Source organism: Alexandromys fortis, unplaced genomic scaffold (genome assembly GCF_014885135.2).
Source record: "Alexandromys fortis isolate MF-2015 unplaced genomic scaffold, M_Fortis_MF-2015_v1.1 scaffold_227, whole genome shotgun sequence".
In the NCBI taxonomy this organism is placed as follows: domain Eukaryota; kingdom Metazoa; phylum Chordata; class Mammalia; order Rodentia; family Cricetidae; genus Alexandromys; species Alexandromys fortis.
The window spans coordinates 358,731-386,435 of record NW_026068109.1 but is presented as its reverse complement, the minus strand read 5'-3'; the positions used below and the strand labels follow the sequence as shown (position 1 = coordinate 386,435).

General features: G+C 50.7%; 3 protein-coding genes across 4 annotated transcripts; all 3 read left to right on the top strand.

Annotated features, from left to right (window-relative positions):
* The first annotated feature begins 79 nt into the window (after positions 1 to 79).
* Positions 80 to 12,910, top strand: Ints15 (integrator complex subunit 15). 2 transcript variants are annotated; one of them, XM_050124402.1, is made up of 6 exons: positions 80 to 516; positions 1,064 to 1,285; positions 3,189 to 3,354; positions 7,376 to 7,900; positions 8,945 to 8,984; positions 12,118 to 12,910. In XM_050124402.1, exons 1-6 carry the CDS (start codon positions 325 to 327, stop codon positions 12,317 to 12,319), a joined length of 1,347 nt encoding a protein of 448 aa, XP_049980359.1. In that variant the 5' UTR covers positions 80 to 324; the 3' UTR covers positions 12,320 to 12,910. The 2 variants fall into 2 exon arrangements, with proteins under 2 accessions (XP_049980359.1, XP_049980360.1); XM_050124403.1 differs by having other exon boundaries at positions 450 to 565.
* Positions 12,911 to 16,025: 3,115 nt separating this feature from the next.
* On the top strand, positions 16,026 to 16,390 carry LOC126489827 (ATP synthase membrane subunit K, mitochondrial-like). The gene has a single exon (XM_050124398.1). It carries the CDS (start codon positions 16,100 to 16,102, stop codon positions 16,274 to 16,276), a length of 177 nt encoding a protein of 58 aa, XP_049980355.1. The 5' UTR covers positions 16,026 to 16,099; the 3' UTR covers positions 16,277 to 16,390.
* A 1,915-nt stretch (positions 16,391 to 18,305) lies between these two features.
* Znf853 (zinc finger protein 853) lies at positions 18,306 to 23,321 on the top strand. Its single transcript, XM_050124417.1, is given in 3 exon segments — positions 18,306 to 18,317; positions 18,814 to 18,931; positions 21,289 to 23,321. Coding segments are annotated over 3 exon segments (2,163 nt in total).
* The last annotated feature ends 4,384 nt before the right edge of the window (positions 23,322 to 27,705 follow it).

The following is a 27,705-nucleotide window of genomic DNA, read 5'->3' as shown; positions in this document are numbered from 1 at the left end:
CCTCACCGCCAGGGGGCGTCCTCGAGAGCGCGCGGCTGCGGCCTGAGCTTGGCCCCTGCGGGCCGCCGTCGCCGCCCCGGCATTCCGCCGCCGGTTCGGCCGAGCGGCGTCGGCTCCCGCGTCTCTGGGCGCTGCTGTCAGACTCAGGGCGCCCGCTGACCCGCGGCGACGGCGACGACGACGATGGCCCCCTAAGCGGGTCGGCGCTAGGTAGCGGCGGGCGGGCGAGAGCCGCGGCCCGGCCCGCGTCGGAGCCCAGGCTAATCGCGCCTCTTTGTCTCCGGGCGGAAGTGGGACGCGCGGCGGGGACGCGGCGGCCGCACCATGAGCGACATCCGCCACTCGCTGCTGCGGCGCGATGCGCTGAGCGCTGCCAAGGAGGTGCTGTACCACCTGGACATCTACTTCAGCAGCCAGCTGCAGAGCGCGCCGCTGCCCATCGTGGACAAGGGCCCCGTGGAGCTGCTGGAAGAGTTCGTGTTCCAGGTGCCCAAGGAGCGCGGCGCGCAGCCCAAGGTGCCCGTCCCGTCCGTGCCTTCGCTCGGTGACAAGCGCTCGCCCCGAGGTCTCACAGCCTCCTCCGGTCCCCCGTTCTTGCAGTCCAGCGGCGTGGCTCAGCCGCGTGCCTTTTTTGCAGGCGTGTGACAGTTGTCCACGAATGATCCAGGAGGAGACTTTGGGGGTTGGCTACTTAACATCACTGGAGTCTCAAACCTGGGTCCTCTGGGATGTTGCATAATTAGATGCACGACTTTTTCTTGTGCAAGGGGTTAAGTAAGCCCCCAGGGCTTAGGGTTCAGAAAGGTGAAAACATATACTCGGGATGGGTGGGGGGGGTACAGTTTTGGTTTTTTGGGTTTTGTTTTATTTGAGACATTGCCTCTCTATGTACTGTGTAGCTCAGGCCAGCCTACAACTCAAGATCCTCTAGCCTCAGCCTCTTGAGTGCTGGGATTTCAGGCATTCACTCGTCAATCCTTTACTGTGGGAGGTAAGGGGCGGGCGCAGGCCCCGTCTCTCACAGCTTTCTCTCCCGGATTTTTTTTTTTTTTTTTTTATACAGAGACTGAATTCGCTCCAGGAGCTCCAGCTTCTTGAAATCATGTGCAGTTATTTCCAGGAGCAAAGCAAGGACTCTGTGCGGCAGATCATTTTCTCCTCCCTTTTTAGCCCCCAAGGGAACAAAGCCGACGACAGCCGAATGAGCTTGTTGGGAAAGCTGGTCTCCATGGCCGTGGCTGTGTGTAGGATCCCCGTGTTGGAATGTGCGGCCTCCTGGCTCCAGGTACTGTTCTCCAAGTGTTCTTGCTTCTCGGAGTCTCCATAAACTGTAGAGTTCTTTTACACAATCATTGCTGCCTGTGTGCTATACCCAGTCCCGTTTTATAGAGCATAAGGTTAGTTAGTTAGTTAGTTAGTTAGTTAGTTAGTTAGTTAGTTTGAGACAAGGACTCAGTATGGAGTCCTGTGCCTGGCTCTGGAATTGTAGCCTTCTTATGCATACAGTAGTAAGTGGTTATGATTTGTTTTGTTTTTGAAACAGGGTCTGATTTGAAATGTAGACCAGCTGGCCTCAAACACAGAGACCCACCTGTCCCTGCCTCTATCTTCCGAGTGCTGGAGATTAAAGGGGTGCGCCACCATCACCCAGCTTATTGAAAGTTTTTATCCTTATTATGCGTGTGTGAGATGCGTGTGGTTCTGTGAGGGTCAGCTCACACCTTTCACCTTTTCTAGTTTGTGTTGTTGAAGACTGGGTTTCTTTGTGTAATCCTGGCTATCCCAGAACTCCTTCTGTAGACCAGGCTGGCCGGGAACTCTGCCTCCCCAGTGCCAGGATTAAAGGCGTGTGCCACCGCACCTGGCTTCCTTTCACCTTTAAATTTCTTAAAATTATTATTTATTAATTTAAAAATAATTGTTGTATGTAGGTGTTTTGCTTGTATATATGTCTGTGCACTACCTGTGTGCTTGGTGCTCAAACCAGGGAAGCAGGAAGAGTTACTTCAGATCCCAGGAACTAGAATTACAGATGTTTGTGAGCCACCATGTGGGTGCTGGGAATCAAAACTGGGTTCTCAGGGAGAGCAGCCAATGCTCTTATAACCACTGAGCTGTCTCTTCAGCCCCACTCCCTTTACCTTTATTTGGGTTCCAGCCCAGGTTGACCTTGAACTCACAGAGTGCCGAGGTGCTGAGATTAAAGGCATTCGCTACTACCACCCAGCCCAAATTAGTTTTTTTATTAGGAAAAATGGCCTCATCTTCAGAATAAATGAAAAATCTGTTTCCTAGGCAAAATGATTAGATCTTAAAAACAGTGTACAAAGGGATAGTGGAATGGCTTAGTGGTTAGGAACACAGTCTCTTCTTACTGAGGACCCACATTTAGTTCCTAGCACCCAAGCCAGGCAGCTTGCAACTGCCTAGCCCTCCAGCTCAGGATAGCAGCCCCTCTCCTCTGGCCTCCCTCAGTGCCTGTACTCACGTGCGCACACTAACAGAAACCGCTATACACACCGCTAAAAATAAAATCTTGCACTTGAGCTGGGCTATGATGGCACATGCCTTTAATCCCAGCACTTGGGAGGCAGAGGCAGGCGGATCTCTGTGAGTTTGAGGCCAGCCTGGTCTACAAGAGCTAGTTCCAGGACAGGAACTAAAAAAAAGCTATGGAGAAACCCTGTCTCGAAAATCAAAAAAAAAAAAAAAAAATCTTACACTTTGGAGGCAGAGGCAGGCAGATATCTGTGAGTTTGAGGCCAGCCTGGTATACAAAGCTAGTTCCAGGATAGCCAACACTACACAGAGAAATCCTGTCTTGAAAAAACAATCAAAAAAGAAATCTTAAAAGACGAGGCTAGTCAAAACTCCGGATCCTTTTGCCTTAGGCTTCCTAGCACTGATCTTACGGCATGGATTACCGTGCCCAGCTAGGACATTTCATCACCTGACAGTTCACAGACTTCCCAACCTCAAAGTGGTAATAATGGCTAGCTTTGATTTGTGGTGTCTGGCCTCAGCAGCCATCTTACCAAAGTCAGTGGGTGAGAGGTGGGCTGGTTCCACAGATCCCCCCTGCCGGCCCCCAGTGCCCTCTATCCACTCGGGCAGGTTTACTTTTTATATACAGCTGTTGCCTACTAGCTCAGATTCCTTAGTGATGTGTGCTGTCGGCTTCTTTCCAGCGAACGCCAGTGGTCTACTGTGTGAGACTTGCCAGGGCCCTCGTGGATGACTACTGCTGTTTGGTGCCAGGCTCGGTTCAGACTCTGAAGCAGATCTTCAGCGCCAGTCCCCGTTTCTGCTGCCAGTTCATAACGTCCGTGACTGCACTCTACGACCTGTCGTCAGGTAAGTGTCAAGTTGTTCCTGTCAAAGCACCTCCTAGGGAACGCCAGCTTTGTGCATTTATCTTTGAGCTGCATCGGGGTGGCGCCCAAGGTTCTGTGCGTGCTAGGCAAGCATTCTGCCATGAAACTACATCCCATGTGCCAGCGACTACATTAGCTTTTGTTTTGGTTTTGTTATTATTGTGTGTATGTGTGTGTGTGTGTGCGCGCGCGCGTGTACAATGCATGTGTTTGCTGCATGTGTGTAGTGTCCACAGAGACCAGCAGAGGATGTCAGGTCTCTTGGAGCTGGGTTACAGATCTTCCCTGCATGGGGAACTGAACTCAGGCCCTGAGAGAGCGGTGAGTGCCCTTAACCACTCATCAGCCCCTTGCCCTGACTTTTAACTGTGAAGTGTACATCCTGACTGTGGGCTTAAGCCTGAAGATTGGCATCCAGACCTTTTCCTTGGTTTAGTTCTTCCCAGTTGCTTGGGTCTGAGTGGTGGGAATGAGCATAAAAAGCCCAAGCCGGGGGCTGAGATAGCTCCTTTTCCATAGACATGACCTGCCTCCCCCAAGATTCATTCTTGACTATTTGCGTGTGTGTGTGTGTGTGTGAATAGGTGCAGGTAAGAGTGGGTACCCAAGAGGGCCAGAAGAGGGGTCAGGTTCCTTAAAGCTGAAGTCACAGGTAGCGTGTGCTGCTCTGTGTAGGAACTGGGAGCCAAACTCATGTCCTCTAGGAGAACAGCAAGTGCTCTTTTTATTGTATTATTTACATATTTATTTTTATTTTTCAAGACCAAAGGTTTCTCTGTGTATCCCTGGCTGTCCTGGAACCCAGTCTGGCCTAGAACTCAGAGATCCATCTGCCTCTGAGTTCTGACTGAGTTCTGTGACTAAAGGCGTGTACCACCACCGCCTGGCCTTATTTTATTACTTTTTAAAGATTGTCCTCCTTCTCTTCCTCCCCATCTTCCTCCTCTCTTCCTCTTTTTCTTCTGTGTGTGGATGTTTTGCCTGCATGTGTGTCTGCATCACATGCTTGCCTGGTGCCTGTGGAGGCCAGAAGAGGGTGCTGGATGCCCAGGACTATAGTTGCAGACGGTAGTGAACAGCCCAGGTCTCCTGGAAGGGCAGCCAGTACTCTTAACTGTTGAGCCATTTCTCTAACCTTGGGATTAAACCTTTAGGATTTTTTAATATTACATTTATTTATTTTGCGTGTTTATGTGTGGGCATTTACATACCACTGTGTGTGTGTGTGGAGGTCAGAGGGCAACTCCTTTCCCCATTTGGGTCCTGTGTGTGGAACTCAGGTTGTCAGAACTGGCACCGAGCACCTTTGCCCACGGAGCCGTTACCCCAGTAGGTAAACCTTTTTAGCTGCAGTTCTTCCTCAGCAGTGCCGCCCCCTCAGTCCCAGGTTTACAGTTAAGTTCTAAGACTTCCTCAGTGGCTCTCAGTAGATTCCCATGCTAGCCAGGAGAGCGTTTGGCTTAACCAGGAAAAGCCCAGTGTCACTTGTCCCTGTCAGGTAGCAGTCGACTGACTGGTTAAATGAGGGCAGAGGGCTCAGGCTTCCCCAGCCAGGCTTTGCTGCCTATGTCCTCTGACATGGACAGATTTCCAGGAACAGGGTCGACAGGACAGGCAGGCTATCCTGCTTAAGTCCTTCCTCACCTGTGTCTTTCGTGGCCCCGCAGTCCTGTGTGGCTCGGGCTCATTGTTTTCCCATGATGCAAAGGTATGTGTGGCTTTCTGTGTAGAGTGAAGCTCTGGGCCTGCTTTTGTGCTCAGGGTTCAGTTCCTCCTCCTGCCTCCTGCCTTCTGCCCTGGGGGTTGACAGTGGTGTCTTGTCCAGATCTGATAGCTAAACCAGCAGTTTGAGAGCCTTCGGGAATATTACCTACTTCCTGTTCGTCAGCTGCCTTTATTATATGTGTGTCTCCATTTACTTCTTACCCATTGTTGCTTTCTGGGGGAAGGGGGTTTGTTTTTTCTAGACAGGGTTTCTCTGTAGCTTTGGGGCCTGTCCCGACATTCGCTCTGTAGACCAGGCTGGCCTCAAATTCACAGAGATCCTCCTGTCTCTGCCTCACGAGTGCTGGGATTAAAGGTGTGTGCCACCACCACCCGGCTGCACTTGTTGCTTTTACAGAGAACCCCGGTTGAGTTGCATGCATGTAGTGCACATACACACATGCAAGCAAAACACTGATGTGCATAAGATAAAATAGGTAAACCTAGCCTTTGTTACTCTCTAGAACATTCACTTGGAAATAGAATGCAGATGCATTCCCTTGTAGCCCCATGCTCTTTCCTCAAGCGGTCTGCCTCTGAGGTTGAAGCAGAGCCCTGGTAGAGCTTCCTTGGTCACTCTTGTCAAAGTTCCTAAGAGCAGTCACTAGCCAGCACTTGCACTTGGGCCTTTGACTTTCCAGTGGGAGAGCTGTCACCAGACCTAGTCACCTCATTGCAGTTCCTTGCAGTCCATCCGTCACCTTAGACCAACAGGATGGACGTGGGCCTTGACGTTGAGAGTGGGTGATCGCATGTGGACTGGAAAGTCAGGCCTGGGGAGCCGCTGTTGTGCTGTGTGTCCCAGACAGGATGTTTTCACATAAGCCGCAGTGACCAGCCCTGGCCATGAAGACAGCTGTCAAAATGGTGTGCAGTGCTGCCTTTGGGGGAGTCGGTACCTCCACGCCAGCAAAAGGAGAAAATCCCCCACCACACAGTTCCACTTCTTGCTGGGCAGAGTTAAGAGCCTGGGCCTCCTTTGTGGGGATGGAGAATTCAGTCACTAAGCACACATGGCACGTGCACACAGGTGGGGCACAGGTTCCCCCTTTACCTGTGCACATGCTGCCATCAGGCCACCTCGCCTGGGCATACGCTGGAAATGGAGATGGCATTACTCACATTGTCCTTGGGAAATGGAGGGACAGGAGCAGGATTGCCATAGAAGGCTGTAGACCAGAGCTGCTGCCTACTGCTGGAGGGACACATTTGACACAGAGTGGGTCAGTCTCAGAAAGGACTGTCTTCCAGAGGAAGAGAGGCTGGAAACCTTATTGCAACAGAGGGAGCACGTGCCTTGCTTTCCAAGTTCTTCTCTGATATGCTTGAGCCTAGCGCAGGAAGGGACTTAGTTGTGCTTTGCTTCCCCAGAGCTGAGACTACTTCATCCCGGAGCTGAATGCGAATTGAGCAGTGTAGCATGGTGGTGTAAAAGCCAGGCTGCCAGGGTCAGATACAGGCCCACCGTGTGCTGACAATGAATCCCAAGAAAGGACTCAACAGCATCTTGCCTCTGTTTCTGGTGAACATGTGGGGTGCTGTGTGGATTAAGTGGGTCTGTCTGTCTAAAGGATCAGGACCAGACCTGACAGTCAGTGCCAACTTCCGTTGTCCTTAGTGCTGTTCAGGAGTCAGGCTGGTTGGGGCTGAGATGGCTATTGGTGGCTGACAGTTGACTGGTGAGACTCTAAGCAACTCTCTGAAGGCCACTGCAACTGTCACTGTGCTATGGGGGAGACACTGGATATAGGGTAGAAACCTGCACCCAGAGACAGGTGAAGTATGCTGGTAGTTCTGAGCTGGGAACTGGTGGGTCGCGTGACTCAGTGCATAGAAGCATGTGCCACCCAGCTGACAACTTGAGTTCAGTCCCTGGGACCCACATACAGTACCAAAGAGAAGGAACTCATGCAGGTTGTCCTTTGACCTCCACATATGCCCCATGGCACCCCCCATAAACAAACAAATAAATAATAAATACAAGTCGGGGTGAGTGATGTGGCTCAAGGGAATTAACTTACTGGGGTGTTTTGGGGTTTGTTTTTTGTTTTGTTTTCTTTTGCGAGGGGCCTTGACCTTGGCCGTACATAGGTCCTGGACACTGGGGACAGGACATTAAGCCATGGAGCAGGTATAGGAAAGGAGATGGGAGATGGGTGAACTTGAACACCAGACGGGAAGACCGTCCACTCCACTCCTGCCTCTAAGGCCTCTCCCAACTGAATGTCTCTTTGCAGATGACCTCATCCCACCTTTAGACTTGCTTGAAATGATTGTCAGCTGGATCTTCGAGGACCCGAGGCTGATTCTCATCACGTTTTTAAATACTCCCATTGCCACCAACCTGCCCGTAGGGTTCTTAGAGCTCACACCCCTCATCGGACTGATCCGCTGGTGCGTGAAGGCCCCTCTGGCTTACAAGAGGAAGAAGCCTCGCCTCTCCAATGGCCACTTGGGTCACAAGGTCGCCAAGGACTCGGGCACGGGCACGGACAGAGACTCACACCTGCTGTACTCAAAGCTCCATCTAAGTGTGCTGCAGGTCCTGATGACGCTCCAGCTGCACCTGACCGAGAAGAACCTGTACGGGCGCCTGGGACTCATCCTGTTTGACCACATGGTCCCGCTTGTGGAGGAGATCAACAGACTGGCAGATGAACTGAACCCCCTCAATGCCTCCCAGGAGATCGAGCTTGCACTGGACCGCTTGGCCCAGGCATTGCAGGTGGCCATGGCATCGGGGGCCTTGCTCTGCACTAGAGGTAATTGCTGACCCCACGGCCCCCTGGTGTAGGCAGAAAGGACAGGAGGTCCTAGACAGGCACCTCCTTTGCTGCTTTTAGGACTTGCTCCCCCTATCCTGGTGACCACAAGGGAGGTTGGTGGAAAGTCCTGGAATACCCCCAGAGTCCCCTGCATTGGGGTGCTAATGCGTTCTCTGTAGGACATTTAGATACTGCCTGACTCTTTTGGCACAGGGCCACTAGAGTATACAGAACTTTTCCCTGGGGGACTAAGTTTTTGGGGTCTGTGCGTGAAGGAGAGCCGGGGGTGGGGGAGAAAGCTTGCTTTGTAGCCCCGGCTAGCCAGAAACTCATGGCAGTTTTTCTGCCTCTGCCCTTGAGTGCTAGGATTATGGGAGTGAGCCACCATGCCTGGATGTGTTCCCTGTCTGGTTCCCTCATTCGGTGGGAGGGCGGGCAGTTCTAGAGTCTGAGCTAGGGCCTCCTGTGTGCTAAGTGAGCACCCTGCCACTGAGCTGTGGCGCCAGCCCTGTTGCTGTTTGCTGTCTGATGGACTGTTGCTTGTGTCCTCAGCTGAGGGTTGCCAGTGATGAGTTCCCCCCCACTTACCCTCGGTATTTGATAACCGGTGAGAGCCCTGACTTCTGACTCTCTCCCTGCAACTCAACAGATTGTCCTCAGGGCTACCCCTTCCTAAGTGGTTCCTTCCATTTGTGTTTTATGTTTTGTTTTATGTTTTAATGTATGTTGTTACTTTGCCTGCATGCATATCTGTGTTAGGTGTCAGATCTGGGAATTACAGACAGTTGTGAGCTGCCACCTAGATGCTGGGAATCGATCCTAGGTCCTCTAGAAGAGCAGTCAGTGCTCTTAACCACTTAGCCATCTCTCCAGCCCCTTGGGGTTTGTTTTTGAATTGAAAACTACCATACAGGAGAGCCCAGCTTTTAAGGAGCCTGAAAACTTGCCACAACAGTCCCTGCTGCTGTCTGTCCAGTATTCTTGTTAAGAACCTCAGCACTCAGTCTCCCCGGATCTAACCTCATGTCTCCTTGTTTTCAGATGACCTGAGAACCTTGTGCTCCCGGCTACCCCATAACAAGTAGGTATCCTAGTCTCTAAGTGGGTTGGCACTGCTGGGGCAGGGTGGGGATGCTGGAAGGTAAAGGAGGACAGAGCTGCTTTCCTGGGGAAGCCTGGCGGCAGGGGGCGGAGCTGGGCTGCAGAGGGGCAGAGTTCCCACTGATGAGCTTTCTATAGGGAAAAGCAGGCTCAGTGGCCCTCTTGCTGGAGTTTGGGAGATGGCAGCGTCCTCCCAGTGTCCCTCAGAGCCGCTAGATGGTAATTTTCTGTTAGAGCAGGGCTCAGTCCCAGTGTCCCTGTCAGAACCCGGCGGTTCACTTCTGTGACTGTCCTTAGATAGGAGGCCAGAATTAGTATGTACTGCGGGTTGCATGCTGTCACTCTCGGGGGACCCCAAGTTACATCTGTTTGCGAGGGACAGGGCCCAGAACTAGGTGTGCTGGTGGCTTCTGAGAGATTTATGGTGGCATTTGGGCAGTCTCTGTATGTGCCTCTGAATTTCAGTTCCCTCTAGGGTGGTAAAGGTGAAACTGTGAAAATCTCTCCTCTGTCTCGTGGGTCCCTCCATAGTCGCAGTCATCATAGGGAACAATCTGGCTCCACGACAATTGAGTTTCACTTGTGTTACTATGAGTTCTGATGTCTTGGTTTGTGTTGACTTTCCAACCAGACCGGAAACTTCTGGAAATGCTAAGTCTCTAGAAGGGTTTGCCAGTTTGGCCTCTGTAGTGCTCTCTGGGCTTAATACGTTTTTTTTTTTTTTTTTTTTGGTTTGTTTGCTTGCTTGCTTGAGACAGGGTCTGGCCGTGGAGCCCTGACTGTCCTTGAATTTACCTGGCTTTTAAATGTTTTTATTGAGCTTCTCATCCAGAGGTTTTTTTTTGGGGGGGAGGGGGTTGTTTTGTTTTGTTTGAGACAGGATTTCTATGCATAACTCTACCTGTTTTGGAATTCACCCTGTAGACTAGGCTGCCCTTGAATTCTGAGGTTAGCCTGTTCGGATTAAAGGATTAAGGGCCCACGCCACCGCTGCCTGGCTGCCCAGAGTTACCGCAACAAAAAGATACTGTGGTTCGAGACCAGCCTGGTCTACAAGAGCTAGTTCCAGGACAGGCTCCAAAACCACTGAGAAACCCTGTCTCGAAAAACAAACAAACAAACAAAAAGATACTGTGATGTAAATGAAGGCTTAGAGGGCGGTAACTCCAGTTCCAGGAGACCTAATGCCCTCTTCTGGCCTCTGTGGGTACTGCGTACATGTGGTACACAGACATACACACAGGCTAAACATCCATACACGGAAAATAAAAATAAATCTGTGTGGTTGTTTCTTGTTTTTTGAAAAGGCCTTAGAGGAGCTTTGGCCCTTTAGCTGTGCCAGCAGTCCTCACGCCCACAGTACTGGCCGAGGGCTCCTGTGGGCTCTGGGTCTACAGGAGGGTCTGTGACAGTCCTACCTCTCCTTTAGGGGGCAGGCTGTCACACATAAAGCCGTGTCATATAGACAGCACATAGGGAGGTGCAGCATGGCGGAATTAGGGGCTGAAGGGGTGAGAGGATCACTTGGAAGGCTGGGCACATGGCCAGGCTGAGGTTCAGTGACTCTGGACAGGAGTGAGCAGAGACTTAAGCTGGAGGCTGGAGGTGCCTGCGTCCTCAGTGTGGAGAGCCCGGGCTGCTTGACAAGCTGAGTTCAAGCTGGATGGATGTGCTGAGCTTTAAAGCAGGGAGGTTCTGATCATGCTGATGGCTGGAAAGGAGCCAGGGTCTCAGACCAGCCCTGAACTCAAGGTGGAAGATGGAGAAAGGGAAGGAAGAAGGTACTGGAAAGGTTCACAGTAGACCTCAGGGTCCTGGAGGGGCCTTGGTATCACAGTACCAGGGGCTGAGACGCATCGGACTCTGGATCTCAGCAGTGCCCACAGTCCAGTACTGAGACTGCGTCAGTTCTGACGATTGTCGCCTTCGTGCTCCTGTTTGAGCTGGCCGCGGTAACTTTGCTGTTACATGAATGTGTCTTTCACCTCCACTCAGCTCTTCCAGGGCTGTGGATCTGAGTACAGAGTGTTGAGAAGAAGCCAAAATGTACCTAATTCCAAAGAAAACTTGTCAATACTTAGAACTGTTCTATTATATGTACTTCATTTTACTTTTGTGCTCTGAAATCCATTTGTAGTATAGTCTGGGGAATAAGAGGAAAACTTCCCGATTTCCTGGAACTGAGTCAAGGCTAACTAACATAGAGAGTGGGAGGAGCCCTGCTGCCTTTAGACAAGCTGAACAACAGTGTACAAAAATAAGTATTACTTAGTTAGTAAAAGTAATACCTTACATTAAAAAAAAGAAAAAAAGAAAAGCCACTCTCTGGGGCTTATATATGGAGTTCAGTCAAGACTCAACCTGAATTCATATTTTCCTGGTGGCTGTGTTGCTGCCCTCAGATAGCACCGTGAATGGGCATTGGCCCAGGCTGGCATGGAAGCTGTCTGAGCTAGGGTGACCATTGCTATAATGAAACACCGTGGCCAAGCAACTTGGGGAGGACAGGCTTATTGGGCTTACACGTCCACATCACTGTTCATCAGTGAAGGGAGTCAGGACAGGAACCTGGAGGCAGGCGCTGCTGCAGAGGGCATGATGGGGTGGCTTGCTCCTCGTGGCTTGTTCAGCCTGCTTCCTTATAGAAAGCCTAAGGCTGACACCACCTACAACGGACAGCCGGATATTACGGAGGCATTTCCTCAACTGAGGCTCCCTCCTTTCTGATAACTCTAACTTGACATAAAACTAGCCAGCCCAGAGACTACTTCCATGAACCTCAAGTTCTGAGGGCTGAGGGGTATGGCTGTCCCATAGCCCATGGTTCTGTGTAGAGCGCCTCCACCCATCTTTGGTGGGGTTCTAGCTTTATCCCCACGGGTCCTTCTCTCTCAGTCTTGGCCTAGATCTTGCTCACCCCTCCACTTCCTTCCCCTTCTCAGTCTTCTGTGCCCCAAGTTCAGCTGCAGGAGCCCCTGACGCATGAGATGTGTGAGGGACAGACAGCTTCTGGAGTGCTATCAGGCTTGTATTACTGGGAGAACAAGCTTGATGCCCAGATGGTAACACTGGGCTTGGGGCCTTGGACCTAATCTCTTTCCTTGTGTTTGCAGCCTGCTCCAGCTGGTGATCTCGGGCCCAGTGCAACAGTCGCCGCACACCGCTCTTCCCCCTGGGTTCTACCCGCACATCCACACACCCCCGCTCGCCTATGGCGCTGTGCCAGCCCACCCAGCTGCCCACCCAGCCCTGCCTACACACCCAGGGCACACCTTCATCTCAGGCATGACATTTCCATTCAGGCCCATCCGCTAGGCTGGCCCTTCTGAGCCGCCAAGCGGCTGTGTGCCTTGCACCTGGGCCAAGGAATTCCGCCTTCGGAGAGAGGGATGCTGGCCCCAGGGACAAGAACCCTTGGGAGGCAGCAGGTGGTCTCTCCAGCTGGTAGAACCATCTTGGTACTGATGTCCCAAGTTGCTGGTGCCCGGGTGCCTCCTGCCTGGTCATGTTAAATATCCAGATTGGATAGATGAAAGGGAGTGCACTCAGCCCTCCGCAGAGAGCGCTGCGGGTGTTAAATATGCCAGTCTCGAGTGACGGTGGCACTCGTGCACACTCAGCTTGCCACCAGGGAACACTGGCGGGTAAGCCGCCCCTCGGGTCCATTTGCCCTGCCTCAGGAATGTGCCGTGTCTCTGCCACCAGCGCACGGTTTCCGCAGCTCCGTGAGCTCAGAGTGCGGAGGGAGAGACCCATGCTTGTACGCAGCACTGGGCACTGCTCAGGGACACCTGTTGGGATTCCCCATCACCTTGGAAAGGATCTTCTGTGTTTTATTTGGGGGATATCTCTAAATTTTCCTTTCATGTGTTCAAAATAAATTTTTTCTAAACAGTTTTATAGGCATTATGGAGTTTCCTTTTTGTGGAGCTGCCCACATACAGGATGGGGCTTTCCATCACAACCCAGAAAAATCCCTCACAGATGTGTCCACAGGGTGACCTGATCTAATCAGTTCCTCACTGATGCTCCCTTCCTGGGTGACTCTCCAACAGTGGAGGTAGCTGGTCCCATGAGAGGGAGAGTTGTCTAGGGAAGTGACAGGGCTCATGCCAGGTGGGAGAAGGGAAGGAGGGATGGGCAGATGAGGGAGCAGTGGGAACTGCCTGGTCCCGTGGATGTGCAAACGCTTCTGGAAAGAATCCAGCAGTGAGGAGAGGGAGAAGTAAAAAATCCGGGGACAGGGCACTAGGAGATAGCTCAGTGGGTGAGAGAGTTTGTGGGGCAAGCATGAGGACCTGAGTTCGAATCTTTAGCACCCATGTAAAAAACCAGCCATGGATACTCATGTGCCTGTAACCCTAGGGTTGGACTGGGGCAGAGATAAGAGAATGCTGGTCCTGGCTGGCTGCTGGCCTTGCTCCAGGTTCGGTGAGATACCCTGTCTCAAGGGAATAAGCTGGAGTGTGATAAACGGAGAGCACCCAACATCTTCCTCTGGCCTCTTTAAATGAGCATGTGGATGACACACACACATGCACACACACGCACACATACATAACGCGTGCGCACACACAACCGATTCAGGGAGGAGAGAAACACTGGAGACTGAGGTCTCTGGAAGAGGCTCCCTTCCAGTTAGGGCAGTGGAAGAAGGCATGCCCATTCTTTACCCGTATGTCCACTGTCTGCTCAGTTGTCCTTAGATGCTTCCTGGCAGCCTGTCTCTACTTTCACCGCTGGAAGGCTCTATGGTGCCTCAAGTTACCTAACTACCAGAGGTCCTTATGATGCCAAATTTTCCTGCTTTCCAAGTCTGGGTCCTTACTGTTGCACCCATGGCTCAGTGCATCTGCTGTGGCCTCCTGCACCCTTACCCCTGAAGGGGGGCTGTTGGTCTGCAAATCAAGCCTCCAGAGTCAGGCCTTTCAAGCCTGGCTGCAGGAAAGCCTGCCAGAACAGTAACAGTGAGAATTCGAGACTGTATGTAAGCAGGGAGACAGGAAGACGAGCGGGGCTGTGGGCACACAGAGGGTTCTTGTACCCCTCCAGGGACATCTACACTTCGCCTCATTGGCAGCTCTGGTTTGCCAGACCTTTGAGTTTTTCAGCCGTTGGTGATTTTGTTTTTTGTTTTCTTTTTTCCTTCTTCTTCTATACTGTGTCGCATGTAGTCCAGGCTGGCCTCAGATGTGCCCAGTAGCCAAGGATAACCTAGGACTCCTGATCTTCCTACTGAGTTCTGGAATGACAGGCATGTACAACCATGTGGGTTTTAGGCACTACTGGAGGTGAAACCCAAGGCTTTGTGAGCGCCAGGGCAAGCACTCTGCTAACTGAGCCACATCCCCAGCCTCTTCTCAAGAGAACTTGGGCAATGCTTCTTATGTGAATTTTCCAGATGGAAGAAGCCTGTGGCCTGCATTAAAACTGGGAGAGGGCAGCAATTCCACTGAAATCAGGAGCAAGACAAGGTTGTCCACTCTCTCCATATCTATTCAATATAATTCTTGAGGTCCTAGCTAGAGCAATAAGACACCAAAGGGAGATCAAGGGGATACAAATTGGAAAAGGAGAAGTCAAACTCTCACTGTTTTCTGATAATATGATAGTTTACGTAAGTGATCCCAAAAATTCTACCAAGGAACTTCTACAACTCAAAGAGTTTCAGCAATGTAGCAGGATCCAAGATTAACTCAAAAAAAATCAGTAGCCCTCCTGTACAAAGATGATAAAAGGGTTGGGGAAAAAAATCAGAGAATCAAAACCCTTCACAACAGCAAGAAATAGCATAAAATATCTTGAATAACTCTAACCAAACAAGTGGAATACTTGTATGACAAGAACTTTAAATCTTTGAAGAAAGAAATTGAAGAAGTCACCAGAAAGTGGAAAGATCTCCCATGCTCTTGGGTAGGCAGAATTAACATAGTAAAAATGGCAATCTTACTCAAAACAATCTACAGATTCAACGCAATACCCATCAAAATCCCAGCAAAATTCTTCAAAGACCTCAAAAGAACGGCACTCAACTTCATTTGGAAAAGCAAAAAACCCAGGATAGCCAAAACAATCCTGTACAATAAAAGAACTTCTGGAGGCATCACAATCCCTGACTTTAAACTCTACCACAGAGCTACGGTACTGAAAACAGCCTGGTATTGGCATAAGAACAGACAGGAGGAACAATGGAACTGAATAGAAGACCTGGATATCAATCCACATATCTTTGAAAACCTGATCTTTGATAAAGAAGCAAAAAATATCAAATGGAAAAAAAAGAAAGCATATTTAACAAGTGGAGCTGGCATAACTGAATATCAACATGTAGAAAAATGAAAATAGACCCATATCTATCATCATGCCCAAAACTCAAGTTCAAATGGATCAAAGACCTCAACATAAAGCCAGCCACACTGAACCTTATAGAAGAGAAAGTGGGAAGTACACTTGAACACATTGTCTCAGGGAACCACTTCCTAAATATAACCCCAACAGCACAAACACTGAGAGAAACAATTAATAAATGGACCTCTTGAAACTGAAAAGCTTCTGTAGAGCAAAGGACATGGTCAATAAGACAAAACGACAGCCTACAGAATGGAAAAAGATCTTCACTGACTTCACACCAGACAGAGGCCTGATCTCCAAAATATGCAAAGAACTCAAGAAATTGGACACCAAAAGATCACATAATCCAATAAAAAAAAATGGAGTACAGACCCAAACAGAGAACTCTCAACAGAGGAATCTAAAATGGCTGAAAGACACTTAAGGAAATGCTCAACATCCTTACTCATCAGAGAAATGCAAATCAAAACAATTCTGAGATTCCATCTTACACCTGTAAGAATGGCCAAGATCAAAAACACTGGTGACAACTTCTGCTGGAGAGGTTGTGGGGAAAAGGGAACACTTCTGCATTGCTGGTGGGAATGCAAGCTGGTACAACCCTTTTGGATGTTAGTTGGCGATTTCTCAGAAAATTAGGAAACAACCTTCCTCAAGACCCAATAAGGGTCGGGCCGTGCTGGTGGCTGGGTTTGTTGAAGGACATCAGCTGCGAAATTTGTGATTTGGGCGAAGATTGAAGTCATGGCTGGTCCTGAAAGTGATGCCCAGTTCCAGTTCACTGGTATTAAAAAATATTTCAACTCTTATACTCTCACAGGTAGAATGAATTGTGTTCTGGCCACATATGGAGGCATTGCTTTGTTGGTCCTATACTTCAAGTTAAGGTCTAAAAAAACTCCAGTTGTGAAAGCATCATAACTGGGTCTTTCAATGTCTGACCTCATCTGTTAAGTTCCATGCCTGAAGAAGCTGATGTCAACTCATCATGTGATACTCAATTTGTACAATAAACTATGAACCTCAAAAAAAAGACCCAATAATACCACTTTTGGGTATATATCCAAAGACTGCTCAATTGTGCCACAAGGACATGTGCTCAACTATGTTCATAGCAGCTTTGTTTGTCATAGCCAGAACCTGGAAACAACCTAAATGCCCCTCGACCAAAGAATGGATAAGGAAAATGTGGTACATTTACACAATGGAGTACTACACAGCAGAAAAAAATGACAGCTTGAATTTTGCAGGAAAATGGATGGAGCTAGAAAATATTATTTTGAGTGAGGTAACCCAGACACAGAAAGACAATTATCACATGTACTCACTCATAGGTGGTTTTTAAACATAAAGCAAAGAAAACCAGCCTACAAACCATAATCCCAGAGAACTTAGACAACAATGCAGACGCTAAGAGAGACTTACACAGATCTAATCTACATGGGAAGTAGAAAGTATAAAAAGACAAGATCTCCTGAGTAAATTGGGATCATGGGGACCTTGGGAGAGGGTTGGGGGGGGCAGAGAAAAATGTAGAGCTCAATAAATATCAATAAAAATTTATAAAAAAACTGGGGGAAGGGATATGCAGATGGTTAGCTCAAACCTCCTGGGGGAGGAAATACTCCCCACCCCATTCCCACCCCCAGGCAGGAAACAACTAGTTAAGGTAACTAGCAATCAGGGAGAAGCCCCTGGGGAAGCCTTGGCTCAGAACGCTGGATGAAGAGCCTGGAGAAGGACGGAAGATGGAGGAGGGAGGGCCTGGGGCTACTGGAGGGAGAAGAACCCAAAGAGACAAGGCCCGGTCCCCCAGCTCCCGAAGATGGCCCTTCTGGAGCTGGCACAGTTGCCACCTGTCTATCCTAACCAACTCAAGGTTCCAGGTGTGGGCCGGGTTGGCATTTCTGGACCTGCTGGAATAGGAGGGGTCTTCCCCACTAACTGGTTAATTAAGTGCTAATTAGACCAAATTTGTACCCCTGTCCGGGGAGGGGTGCCCTGAAGCCACGCCAACGCTTCAGAGGACATTGGGGGTGTCGGCTAGGAACCCCTTTCCTCTTCCATTCATGCAGCTTCAGTGACAGTCACCAACCGTGGCGCACGGACACGCGCACCGCACTGGGCGATGCGTTGCAGCAGCGTGCGCTGCACGCCCAGCACCGGCGAGCTCCGGGACGCAAGCAGGGCCAAGCATCCTGTCCCCATCCCCACCCACCCACACCTCCCCGGGGGGCCCTGGTGAGTGACTGGGCCGGCAAGGGTTAAGCTCACAGAGCTGGCGGCGCGGGCTAGAGCGGCGGCGACCGTGGCGAAGGCGAAGGCAGCGGCCACGGTGGTAGTGGCGGGGACCGGGGCGAGGGGGCGCGGCAGGCAGCAGGGGCGGGGGACAGGATGCGGATGCCGGGGGGACTTCCTGTGTCGGCCCCCCAGCGCCCCCACCCCAATCCGGCCGTTTCCCGCACGGACGCACATCACCAGAGGGCGGGCGAGCGACCCGGGACCTTGCCGGTCCGCGGCGCCCGCCCCCCTCCCCTGGGCACCTGTGGCCCGTGATTGCCCAGGACCCTTGTCACCCGGTTCCCACTGAGGCAACCTAGGGCTCCAGCTTGGGCCCTGCTGCACGCCATGGTCACCCGGACCAACCCTGATCCCTGTTCGGGATTTGGAGCCCTGCCTCCCTTCCCTGTTCCTACGTGAGAGTCTCCACCAACTTCTGCCTGGCAACTCCATTCTGCACCTTGTCTTGGCCCAGGGCGACCTCAGCAGCTCTGACAGCGAAGACCCCGCGGAGTGCCTGCCAAGGGTTCCCCGGTGGGCGGTCAGAACCTCCCTGGCTCATTCTAGATGGAGGCACCTCCGGAAGGAGCTGGCTGAAGAGCCGTGGCCTTCACCTTATAGCCACTGGTGACCACACCTCCCCTAGTGCAGAGGCTGCAGCAGGCGGGAAATGCTCTTCCAGGTGAGGCCTGGCAACCTTGCTGGGCACAGGGGCGTTTCTCTACCCAGGGCTTCTAAGCCAGAGGAAGATGGAGTCTGCTGGCATGGGGGGTGGGGACGCCTGAATGTGGAGACCACTTCTTCACAGGACTCAGGGCAGGAGCACAGGCCTGCAGAAGGCCCCAGCCGTGATGACAGTGCTCTGGACTCCTACCTTCCAAGGGACCTAGGATGACACCTGATATTATGTGGCCTTTGAAGCCTGGGGGATGGTCATACTTTGGAAGGGGCCAAGGGACTGTGCCATGGGTCCTCTCAGGTGTGCCTCAGGTGTCCCAGCCTTGGGAGAGGTTGTTTTCCCAGTTACATTTCCCAGGGAGTCAGGAAGGTTGCTGGTCAGCTGAGGTGGATCACTGTGTATATCCAGCAAATAACAGCTCTGGCTCTTCTGTGTAGGAATGGGCCTCAGCCATCACCATCTCCCTCCTGAACAGCTTCCTTTCTTGCTCTCAGCACAGCCTGTTCCCAAGGACGCTGGTGAGACCGCCAGGATGGAGCTGGGCCCCACAACAGAGACCTTTGTGTTGGAGCTGCGATGTCTTGAGGATGGGGGTCCAGGACCTGACACCCTCTCAGGTGAGGGTTGAGGGGTGGAGATAATGGGGACCCCAGCAAGGATTCTGTAGTTGAGTTGCAAGCTGGCACAGCCCAGGCCAGCAGAGGGAGCCCTGTGTGGTCAACAGTGCACTCACTCATACCTGCTAACCTCACTACCCTGGAGCTGTTGAGGTGTCTGTCACGCCAAGGTCTTGCGGGAGACAGATTCGGTAACCTCAGTCCTGACCCCCACACCTGGGCTGGCTTTAACCTGCTTTTCCCAGGTGGCCTCCACTGTCTCCTATAGAGCTGGAGGGATTTTCCATCGCTGATGCCTCAGACATTGGGTGCATGGCTCCTTTCTGTAGTGACCTCGATCCTAGGTCCCATTTCCTCAACATCTGTCCCATCCCTTTCCTTCCCCGAGCCACACAGGTACCCCTGGTGTTGTGGGACTTCCCAGGGTTGTCCCTGAGCCCCACACAGGGGGAGCCTTCAAGGGTGGACACGAGTTAGTGTTCACGTTCTGTGGTGAGTGACAGTGGGGGGGGGGCAGCTTTAAGGGAGTTAAGAAAGAACCAGGGAGGGTTTGATGATGGTGACATATAACTGGAATCCCAGAACCTGGGGGGCTCAGGCAAGAGGGTCACAGTTTGACAGCCTGGGCTGTGCATTGAGTTTCAGACTAGGACTATACAATGAGACACTATTGTAGAGAGACAGAAACGGGGTGGAGAGAATGAACAAGAGAGACTGTCAGGAAATTTGGGAGAATAAAATGATAAAATGAGAATATATGAATTGAACAAAGACTCTTTCCGATTGTGAATTTAACTCCAGCAGGCATACACTTCAAGTGACATCTAACTACATGGCCAATAAAATGCTTCTGTGGAAACTGCTGCCCAGGAATGCAGAGGGACCATGTGACCAAGCTAGCCCTGTGGAGATTCACCCAGAGGTGAGGTCTTTCCCTGCAGACGGAGTTGAACTCGCTGTGGCGACAGGTTCCCATGGCCGTCTTCATCCACCACCTAACATCCCAGCTGTTCTGTAGAAGTCTGTCTGAAACATACACCCAAGGTACTGGGGAGGAAAAAGAGCGGGAAAAGCTTCAGGATTCGAGTTCAAATCCCCAGAAACCAGCATTCTGCAATCCCAGAATTCCTATGGTAAAATGGGAGGCGGAGGCAGGAGAATCCCTTGGAGTCTCCAGGCCCAGTTAGCCTGGCTGGCCTGTGCAGTGGCAGACGAGAGACCCTGCCTCAAAGTGGAGGGTGAGGTCCAACACCCAAAGTTGTTCTGTGACCTCCACTGGTGTGTTGTGGCACATATGTTCCCATAAAGCACACACATGAACATACATGCAATACACACAAGACACAGTTTTTTAAAAAAAAAAACTCAACAAAAGTGGTTGGAAAGAATTTTTTCCCTAAAAGATAATTACTACACAATTTTTTTGGTATGTGTGTATGTGGTGTGTATGTATGCATATATGTGTTTGGGAACTCATGTGTGTGGTTGATATGTGCACATCTGCAGGCCCCAGATTGATGTCATGAATCATCCTTGATTGTTCTTCCACCTTAGTCAATGGGCAGGGTCTCTCCATCAGACCCAGAACTTGCCCATATGGCTACTCCTGCCAGCCAGCTTCCTCCAGGGATCCCCTCTCTCCACCCTCTGAGGCTGGAGTTACAGGTGGGCTGCTGTGCCTGGATTTTCAGCCCGATTCTGAACCACGAACTCCCTACCTGACCCCAGAATTCCTTCCACGCTTTCTAGAAATGTCTTGCTGTATCTTTACAGAAATGCTCACTATTCTTAGACAAGGCAAATTTCACTTATTTAAAGTGTAACCATCACTGGACCATGGTGGCGCACGCCTTTAATCCCAGCACTTAGGAGGCAAAGGCAGGCAGATATCTGAGTTCAAGGCCAGCCTGGTCTACAGAGCTAGTTCCAGGACAGCCAAGGCTACACAAAGAACCCTGTCTCAAAAAACCAAAATAACAAATGAATGAATGAACGAATGAATGAATGAACTAACAAATGAATGAATAAAGTGTGACCATAAATGGAGTCAGAATTTACCACTGCAAAATCTGGTTTCTCCTGCTTAGGAAGGAAGTCAGCATTAGAGACCTCTTTGGGAATGGTTCCGGGAGCCCAAAGCTCTGTTGGTATCAATGCATGAGGGAGGCTCAGAGGGAGTCTGAATGAGGTGACCCGTGAAACTCTGGAAATGTCTGTCCTGTCATCATTGCCACTCAACCCCTCATTTTTGGGTCCCTGCTAAGAGCCCCTTAGTGGATCCTGAATACATTCTTTTGGGGGTTTGTGGTCCAGGTTAGCTGTCCATCGATCCTGGCTTCCTGCCATTTCCACTATAGATGGCAGTGGTGGGAGTGAGAGCCAGGAGGAGGAAGAGGCTCAGCAGGTGAGCAGCAGCCCACAGCCGCCAGCACTCACAGCCCCAGTAGGGGCCAGTAACAGCATTGGGGCAGTGCAGCTGGGACAATAGGACTTGCATCTGCAGCAGTTAGAGCAGCAGCAAGAGCTGGAACAGCAGCTGCAGCACAAGCAGTTACAAGAGCAGCAGCCTCTTGCTGCTCAACTGTTAGGACCTTAGCCAGAATTGCTGCAGCAGCAAGATGGGCAGCAGTAGCTGTCTCAGTTGCAGCAAAAGCTACAGGAAAGCCTCCAGTCCGAGCAGCATCAGGAACCAAAACCACAACTGCAGCTGGCACAGCATTCAGGACTTGGACAGGAGCAACAAGAGCAACAGCTGTTGCAGCACCAGCAGCAGTGGATGATTATGAAGCCCCAAGGCCAAAAGCAACAGCTGTTACTACAGCAGCAAGAACGGCTGCAGCAGCAGCAGCAAGTACAAGAACAACTTGTGCAGCAACATGTGCAACAGCAATAGCTATTGCAGCAGCAAGTAGAAGAACAGGCTTTGCTGCAGCAGCAGCCTTTACAGCAGCCAATGCAAGAGCAACAACAGTCACAGCAGCAGCTTCTTCAACAGCAGCAACTACTGCAACAACACGAACAATTGCTGCTGCAGCAGTTGCAAGAACAAGCATTGCAACAGCAATTACAAGGACAACAGCTGTTGCAGCAGCATCAACAGGAGCAGTTACAGCAGCAGCTGCTGCTCCAACAACAGGAACTGTTGCAACAGCAGGGACAATTGCAACCACAACAGTTGCAGCAGCAGATTCTGTTGCTGCAGCCACAGGGACATATAGAGCAGCTGTTGCTGCAGCAGCAGGCACAGTTGCAGCAACAACTGTTGCAGCAGCAGCAGGTCCAGATACAGCACCAACTATTGCTGCAGCAAGAACAGTTGCAGCAGCAACAGTTGTTGCAACAGCAGCAGCTGCAGCCTCCTCCACTGGAACCAGAGGAGGAAGAAGATGCAGAACTGGAGCTTATGCCTTTGGGCATAAGGTCAGAGCAGGAGCTGGAGCAGCGGCGGCAGGAGTTGGAGAGGCTGCAAGAACAACAACAGCTGAAGCTAAAACTGCAGGAGCAACTGCATCAGCTAGAGCAGCACCTGAAGCAGCAGCATCAGCTGGAGCAGCTGCAGCAGCTGGAGCAACAGGAGGTACACTTGGAGCTAGCCCCGGTGGAACTGAGCGCCCAGCATCAGGAGCTGCAGCTGCAGCTGACCTCTGTGCAGCCGGAGCTGCAGCTGGAGCTGGTTCCCACTCCGGGAGGTGGCATAGCATCAGCTCCAGTCTCCTTCGTGGTGGCCCCTCCAGGCTATGTGGTGCTGCAAGAGCTCATGGTACTACCCACTGTGGCCACATCCACTATGGTGACCATCGCGGGCCCCACAGGGAGTGAGGCTCAGGCTCGGACGCCCACAAAACAGCGCAAGAAGCGGCGAGGCAGGGACAGGCCGACCATCTGCGGAGAGTGTGGCAAGGGTTTCAGCCGCAGCACGGACTTGGTGCGACACCAGGCCACGCACACTGGGGAGAGGCCGCATCTCTGCAGCGAGTGCGGCAAGGGCTTCTCGCAACACTCTAACCTGGTGATCCACCAGCGCATCCACACCGGCGAGAAGCCCTACGCCTGCACCTACTGCTCCAAGCGCTTCAGCGAGAGCTCGGCGCTTGTGCAGCATCAGCGCACCCATACCGGCGAGCGGCCCTACGTCTGCGCCGACTGCGGCAAGTGCTTCAGCGTCTCCTCCAACCTGCTGCGCCACCGCCGCACCCACTCGGGTGAGCGGCTCCACGCGTGCGATGACTGCGGCGAGCGCTTCCGGCACAAGGTGCAGATCCGCAAGCACGAGCGACTGCAGCACGGGTTAGGCCGCCCCAGAGGTCTGGGCCTGCAGCGCTCCTCCAGGCAAGCGCCCTCAAGAGTCTCCACAAGGGCCAAAAAGGCTTCTGCATCTGGGAAGCCCTGAGTGGTGTGAGAGCCACCCACACCTGGACCCTAGGTCATGATCTTAACCCCGGTTTGAGGTCTTTCTGGGTATCTTGAATTATCCTTAGGAAAGAAAGACATCCATCTTTTCCCAGACCTGCCCCCACAATGCACCAAGTCCACTGATTCAGTCTTCCTTCCCTCTAAACCATGCACAAGAGAACAACTCCATGCTGAGAGAGACTACTAAGACTACTACTCCCGATTCCCCCCCCTCCCCCCACTGCCTTCCTGGGAAAACTGGACTGAGAACTCGTGAAATGCGCAGCGTGTGTGGGAGCTGGGGACCGAATGGATCATTCTGAATACTTAAGGAGGAACTGAAAAGGGGGCAGATGGTGTAGCTCAGCCGGCAGAGTGCTTGCCTGCCACAAGGATGGGTTTCCTCTTAAGCATCACAGAAACATAGAAACACTTGTGTTGGCACATGTAATACCAGCACTTGGGAGGTAGAGGCCGGAGGATCAGATGTTCAAGGTCATCCTCAGCCACATAGTGAGTTGGATAGCCTGGGTTACCCGAGACTCTGCCTCAAAAAAAGAAAAGGAAAAAGAAAAAGAAAAAAAGAAAGAGGGGGAAAAAGGAAACTGGCTTGCACAATGCAGTGAACTTGGTCCAGGCAATAGATCGTTGTAAGTTACATAAACCTTGAAAATACTTGTCTGAATGAAAGGCCGAAGGGTGAACGTAGTTCTGGTGCAAATTCCTATGTTCATAGACACAGGGTCACAGTGGCCATGGGGGCAATGTGCAACTAAAAGTCAGGAAGTTTTGCTCTGCGTGGAAGGTCAAACCTTCTTTCCTCAGGAGCCCAGACTACAGGCATTAGAAGCAGGTTCTGGGCCTCCTTTGCGAAGCTCCCAAGTCATCTGTACCTCCTTACTGTTCCCATGGGTGGTCAGAGGAGACTTTACCTCCTGGCTGATATGTGAGAAGAATGTTGGGGACAAGGACTGGAGGTGTCAGAAAGGCTGTAAACCATGTTTACCAAATCGTATAAGGCAGGGACCATCTGGGGAGGTGTGCCAGGTGGAGGGGCCCTCCCTGGCCCCCCAGGCGACTTCCTACCCCACTTGACCTGCTGGCCCACTGTGGCATCTCGGTCCTTGCCATTTCTCTGCCCTCCCTGCTTCTCCTTTATTAACACAACCAGGCAGATTTTATACCTGTGTTGACAAGTGAGAAACAGAACGTGGAAAATAAAGTGAAGAATCTCGTCCGTCCTGCTTGTGATTTGAACTTTGCATTTTACATCTTGCCTGTAACTTTTCTTGTTCGTCTAAATCAGAGTCTTGTGTAGCTCAGGCTGGTCTCAGTCAATTCCCTCTATTAGCAGAGGATGGCATACACTTATAATCCCAGCATTTGGGAAGCAGATGCAGGAGGACGGTGAGTTCAAGGCTAACCTGGGCTACATAGCAAGCTCTTGTCTCATAAAAGAAAAGGAGGGAGGAAGCCAGCGAGAGTTTGTAGTTCACGTCTGTAATTCCAGCACTTGGGAAGCTGAAGGGGGATCAATCCAGAGTTGGAGGCTAGCGTGGACTACATAGTGGCACTTTATATTAAAAAAGAAAAGGACAACCAGAATAGTTTAGCTAGAGGAAGACAGCCATAAAAACAAATACAATGCTGTTTCTAAAGTACTGTTCCATTACAGCAAGATCCCTAGGCTTGCTAAACGTGGTGGACGCAGCAAGGTGGGAGTTTCCGGTTCGGTCCCAGCTTTTAATTTCTCCACATCCTACAGTTAGAGCACACACAACGCAGTGTCTTCAGCGAAAGGCTCTACTGTCTAGTTCTGGTGTACAACCAACAACAGCCGCCACAGCCTTTATGGCTTGAGGGACCTCAGGGGTTTCCCTGGTCAACAGTCCACAGGAAGGCAGCCCACCCCTGGTTGCCAGATCTGTGAAACACTCGGAGGTTAGCATCCCGTCATCCATAGAACCAAACCTTTTCCAGAGGATGCAGGCCAAGGTCGCATCCTGAACTACCGTCCCATAACAAAGACAACCTTGGTGAGGCACTCCGGAAGTTACTGACTTCTGTTCTCAGCAAGCGACAGGTGACCCCAGGGGTTAACAACCAAGAACGTACTGGTGTCAAACATCCGCGAGGTCTAATACGGCACGGCACGGCCATTCCGTCCATTTGGATCAGTCGCTCCCTCCACAGATCAAGGTCAGGTACAGTGCTTGGATGATAGCTAACCTAATTAGCTCCCTGTGATCGTTAGAGGGTCTCTCTGAGCCTGCACATTACCATATCCTGGAGGTCTTCCGCGGGGCCTTCCCACATTTCTCCATCCCTGATAAACTCAGTGGGTTTCAGTTAATCTGCTCAGACCTACACCGGGCGTGCTCTCCCCTGCTGTACTCGTTGGCTCCCTCTGTCAGCTTGGGTTACCACTGTAGCTGTAGCCTCCCCATACCTGGCTGCTCCTCCTCCTCCTCCTCCTCCTCCTCCTCCTCCTCCTCCTCTTCTTCTCCTTCTCTTTCTCCTTCTCTTTCTCCTTCTTCTTCTTTTAATTTTTTTGTTTTTTATTTTTCGAGACAGGATTTCTCCGTAGCTTTTGGTTCCTGTCCTGGAACTAACTCTTGTAGACCAGGCTGGCCTTGAACTCACAGAGATCCGCCTGCCTCTGCCTCCCGAGTGCTGAAATTAAAGGGGTGTGCCACCACCGCCCGGCTCTTGGGGGACTTCTTGACTGGGAAACCAGCTCCACCCCTACCATAACCTTTTGCTGGCGGGAAATGTGTCCTCCTTAGTCTGGGGACATATTATCCTGGCACAGGCTTGTGCTGCGCTGTCAGCAATATCTTCTAGAAACTGCGAATCGGGCTCTACAGCCTTCCGGAAGCTTCTCAGCACACAGTCTGGCTTCCTATCAGTTTTCTCCTTGGGAACTCCAGATGGACACAAATCTTTTTTTAATTGATTTTATTGAGCTATACATTTTTCTTTGCTCCCGTCTCTTCCTCTCCCCTTCCCTTCTACCCTCTCCTATAGACCCCCATGCTCCCAATTTACTCAGGAGATCTTGTCTTTTTCTATTTCCCATGTAGATTAGATCTGTTTAAGTCTCTCTTAGGGTCCTCATTGCTGTCTAGGTTCTCTGGGATTGTGAATTGTAAGCTGGTTTTCTTTGCTTTATGTCTAAAAGCCACTTATGAGTGAGTACATTTGATAATTGTCTTTCTGTGTCTGGGTTACTTCACTCAATATGATGTTTTCTAGATCCATTCATTTGCCTGCAAATTTCAAGATGTCATTTTTTTTCTGCTGTGTAGCACTCCATTGTGTAAATGTACTACATTTTCCTTATCCATTCTTTGGTTGAGGGGTATTTAGGTTGTTTTCCAGGTTCTGGCTATGACAAACAATGCTGTTATGAACATAGTTGAGCACATGTCCTTGTGGTACCATTGAGCATCCTTTGGGTATATACCCAAAAGTTGTATTTCTGAGTCTTGAGGAAGGTTATTTCCTATTTTTCTGAGAAATTGTCACACTGATATCCAAAGGTGCTGTACCAGTTTGCACTCCCACCAGCAATGAAGGTGTGTTCCCTTTACCCCACAACCTCACCAGCATAAATTGTCATCAGTGTTTTTAATCTTGGCAATTCCTACAGGTGTAAAATGAAATCTCAGAGTTGTTTTGATTTGCATTTCTCTGAAGGCTAAGGATGCTGAGCATTTCCTTAAGTGTCTTTTAGCCATTTTAGATTCCTATGCTGAGAGTTCTCTGCTTAGGTCTGTACTCCATTTTTTATTGAATTATTTGTTCTTTTGATGACCAATTTCTTTTTTTTAAAAATATATTTATTTACTTATTATGTATACAATAGTCTGCCTGTGTGTATGTCTGCAGGCCAGAAGAGGGCACCAGACCTCATTCAGATGGTTGTGAGCCACCATGTGGTTGCCGGGAATTGAACTCAGGACCTTTGGAAGAGCAGGCAGTGCTCTTAACCACTGAGCCATCTCTCCAGCCTGATGACCAATTTCTTAAGTTCTTTTATATTTTGGAGATAAATCCTCTGTCTGATGTGGGGTTGGTGAAGATCTTTTACCATTCTGTAGGCTGTCATTTTGTCTTGTTGACCGTGTCCTTTGCTTTAGAGAAGCCTCTCAGTTTCAGGAGGTCTATTTGTTAATTGTTTCTCTCAGTGTCTGTGCTGCTGGGGTTATATTTAGGAAGTGGTCTCCTGTGCTGATGTGTTCAAGTGTACTTTCCACTTTCTTTTCTATGAGGTTCAGTGTGGTTATCTTTCTGTTGAGGTCTTTGATCCATTTGGACTTGAGTTTTGTGCATGGTGACAGATGGGTCTGTTTTCATTCATCTACATGCTGATATCCAGT